The sequence below is a fragment of the Plectropomus leopardus genome, unplaced genomic scaffold, assembly GCF_008729295.1.
Source record: "Plectropomus leopardus isolate mb unplaced genomic scaffold, YSFRI_Pleo_2.0 unplaced_scaffold9098, whole genome shotgun sequence".
Taxonomy (NCBI): Eukaryota; Metazoa; Chordata; class Actinopteri; order Perciformes; family Serranidae; genus Plectropomus; species Plectropomus leopardus.
The window spans coordinates 1-3,956 of record NW_024700316.1 but is presented as its reverse complement, the minus strand read 5'-3'; the positions used below and the strand labels follow the sequence as shown (position 1 = coordinate 3,956).

The following is a 3,956-nucleotide window of genomic DNA, read 5'->3' as shown; positions in this document are numbered from 1 at the left end:
CAATGAGACAAAAGAGCTCATTAATTAAAACATCAAAGATTTAATGAAGCCATCATGATCAATGGGCAAAGGGTTGAGAGAGTGGGTGATTTTAAATACCTCGGCACATACACAGACAGCGGTCTTACTTTTTTAGCTAAATACTGCTTTCATTTTTAAGAAATGCTTGCACAATTCTTGCTACACAAGCTCAAAAATTTTGGCGCAAGTAGAAATATCCTGGAAACCATGTACAAAAGTCAGTGGAAAGCATCCTATCTTTTAACATGATCATATGGTATGGTAGTCTGAACATCCAGAGGAGGAGCTTACTGCAGAACATACCACGTCTGAAACAATCATAGGGAAGCCACAAAGGCATCTAAGTAGCATATACGACGAACTCACTAGAAGTAACGCTGCAAGAATTATTAACGACCCCTCTCATCTTTTACACAGTGAATTAGAACTTTTACCCCCAGGGAGGCGTTATAGACTACCGACAGCAAATTGAAATATCTCCAAGAAATCTTTTTTCCCGTGTGCTGTCAATGTGATAATTGATACTGCGACGCATATCTGGGGTACTGGGTGTTGCTCCTGAGGGTTTGCTGCAGGTGCTTTGAACGACCTGATAATTCTACATGAATATTCATTTATTGCAAATTATATTTGCAATAAATGATTGCAATATATTTGCAATCCAATTGCTTGGATGTGTATCACTGAGACGTATTTTAATACTTTTTACATGACATTTTTTGTTGACATGACATTGTTGTAGTTTTTTATTTGATCTTTTTATGTTTTAGGCCATGTCTTTTATATATTTTATGGTCAAACTAAAGGCAAAATTGAACATTGGTGGACAATAAAGTTTTTGTAATTCCTAATATAATGTATGATTCCTCTACTTTTTGGTGTTGTACACACAGTTGAATGCCTTTATTGAACGTTGCTCTGGACGTCACCTAATGGTACATTTCACACATTGCAAGAAATCCAATGGAGGTAAGTCTATCAGGAAAAACAGCTGTAGGGGTGCATGGGGGTGACTTACCTCTCTGAAGGTGGCTCCTGGGGACCTTGAGATCTTGAAGAGGGCGTAGACTGGTATGCAGATCACTGAGGACAGAGCCATGGAGAAACCGATAGCCAGAGACCAGCCAGGATACACGTAGTCATTGTAGGTGATGGGCTTGTACTGGATCACTGTGAAGATCAGGATGAACTACACAGACAGAAAATAGGGTGAATAAGTAACGGCCTAATCATTTGGAGCAGGTGTTTGAAAAAGCTAAAAAACTAAAAAAAAAAAGCAGAAATAACATTTAGTTGTTTTTCTTCAATATTTGTGACACACATCCAATATTGTATAGAAAAATGGGAACATGAATCAAAAGATAAACACAAATTTCTATTTTATGAGTTTCACAACAATAGGTTAAAAACAACATAAAGTCAGATCACAACATTACAATAAAATGGTTAGTGGCTGCTAACAAATGGCTGCTGTTGCTAATGTCAAACTGTAAAAACACAACTTCCTGTACAGCAGATCAGAAACCGGCGTTAATGCAGCACAGGTGAAAACACTGCAGACTGCAGCAAAACAGACCTTTGCTTTCATTTTAAAGTTGCAGATAATTATGATTATAAATCACGACTGCTCCAAGTGGCAGTGAGTTTAGTCACAGCTTGAGCGGAGGCCCTGGAGAGTAGAGCATTAATCTTTGTAGTGAAATGAACGAGAGAACAAAAGTGCCTGAAATCTGACCAGTAATCCACAACAATGAATTTCTTGGTTGGCCCAGCGGCTTAGTGGACTAATACGCCTGCTTGGGAAATAGCATTGATAGGAGCTGCATGTGTCCGTTTCCCAGTCAGAAAGATTTGCTTTTAGAGGTTTACACTGGAAACAAAGCCAACAGTAGCCAAACAGATTAGTGCGGATGGCTGCTCAAATGTAGGTCAGGTCCCTCACAATGTGTCATCAACTCGGGGAAGTTTAGAACCTTAATGTCCTTCAGATCGCTGCACTCACCCTCACTGTGACTGTGGTCCCACATCATGTTTGTATGCGTGTGTTCACTTACAGTGATAATGACGGGGGAGATGAATCTCCAGCAGACTTTGAAGAAGAGAGGAGGGGGGAAGCCCAGCATCATCTCCACGTCTTTAAAGTAGTTCCTGTGGCCTGCCATCAAAAACAAAACGGTATCCAGGGATTCAAAGGTGTGCATGAAAATTGGATTACTCTTTTTACATTTTCATAATGGCAAATAATATGTAAACACAGGACGATAATAGGGTCAGCGTGCGGTCTTATCTAGATCTTTGTTTTAAAAGTTGGGCCTTTAATCGGTAGGACAGACTAAGTGTCTAAAGGTTGGGAGAGAAGAGAATGACATACAGCAAAGGGCCAAGGCAGGGGTAGAACCCTCGACAACTTATCTATTATCCGTCAATGCATGTGTGTATTTGTCTGTTCTCTCTCAACACACACTTATACTGTGTCATGTTTCCTGCAGAGTCAAAATGTGTGTCAACAAAGAGTGTAGCCTAAGGCCCCAAAACTCTCTTAATCCTCCACTGTAGGTGTATTTGTCTGTTGCTTGTGCAAAAAGAAAAAGGAAAAATAAAAGGAGAAAAGGTTTTTCTAGTCTTGCAGCAGATACTGAAAACATGTCCTGAGGAGGCAGTGTGTGCTGGTCGCTCAGCCTGCCACTGGTAGGGAAAATTCTGCATCTCTTTCTCTTCTACGATGAAATATTCAATCTGTGGTTATTTATCTGAATATATAACGGTGTGTTTACAGTGAAGCTTACATTATTTTGCTTAAGAGAAGCCTAAAATGTCAATAAATAATGTTTAAATCCATATGCTGACAAGGTTCTCAAGACATTGTTCTCTCTAATAAACTTTCCTCCTCTGTGCACCTGTCTCCATCTTTCATTTCATTCTTGCTTGACATAGAAAACTGTGAAGACAATTAACAATTAATGTTTTGGTGACAGAACTATTTTGTTTTTGTTGACTCTTTTACAGCTATGCTGCAACTATTTCTTTATGAAACCATTGTGTCTAGATATGAAATAAGAAAACTACCAAAACAGAAATAAAACCCAAATTGCAAATTACATTGTCAATATGTTTTATAGTATTGGAATGTGCCAAAGCATGATTTATTCTTTAAAAATACATACGTGTCTTGTCATAAATTCACATAGAGCAACACACAGTTAAAAAACAGTCCTTTTCCCTCCTTACCGTAAACATACATGACGCAGATGCACATGATGCAGGAGATGATGACCAAAGAGAAGCTAGCAGCATAGTTGTCCATCAGTAGCAACCAATAGATTCCTGCCTGCAAACAGAAAACACAGAATGAGTCAAAACTGCACCTCAAAGAGAGAAAACAAGCAGATTCAAAGACATTATCCTCATGTGTTTAGGACCTACCTGTGTCGTTAGCGGCACTCCAAGTAAAAATCCAACAATGGCCACCGACAGCGTGACAACGGTCTTGTTCCTGATGATCCAGTCTGTACCGATTTCATCGACAATGGCTGTCACCAGAGTCTCCAGCAGACAAAACTACAAGAACAAGGACATGCAAGACATTTAAACGCTAACAGTGGACGAGATAAAAAAAAGCCTCCCATTTCTCGCAAAAAAAGTTTTACGCTTGCATGAGGTGGTATTTCAGGGGATTAGAAAAAGGCATATTTCACAAAACTAAAATGCAAACACCTTTTTAGCTTCTATAGGTCACATGACATGGCTATGTGCTTGTCAGTAGAAACTGGCTCCCTCAGGCATGATGCAGCAGGTGCTACAAGAGGTGTTATTGTGTCACATAACTCTTCAAAAGCAGAGCGAATCATCAGGATGTTTTTAATCCACAATTTCTCTGTGAAATCTTGGACTATCAACTCCCAGAAATCCCTCATAAGTGGCCGTTCCCACATATT

General features: G+C 39.4%; 1 protein-coding gene across 1 annotated transcript; it reads right to left on the bottom strand.

Moving 5' to 3' along the window:
- Positions 1-1,039: 1,039 nt before the first annotated feature.
- On the bottom strand, positions 1,040-3,579 carry LOC121940606 (sodium- and chloride-dependent glycine transporter 1-like; the record flags this gene model as incomplete). Its single annotated transcript, XM_042483334.1, has 4 exons — positions 1,040-1,210; positions 2,076-2,176; positions 3,250-3,349; positions 3,445-3,579. Coding segments are annotated over 4 exons (507 nt in total), but the record flags the coding sequence as incomplete, so codon positions are not given.
- Between the last annotated feature and the right edge of the window lie 377 nt (positions 3,580-3,956).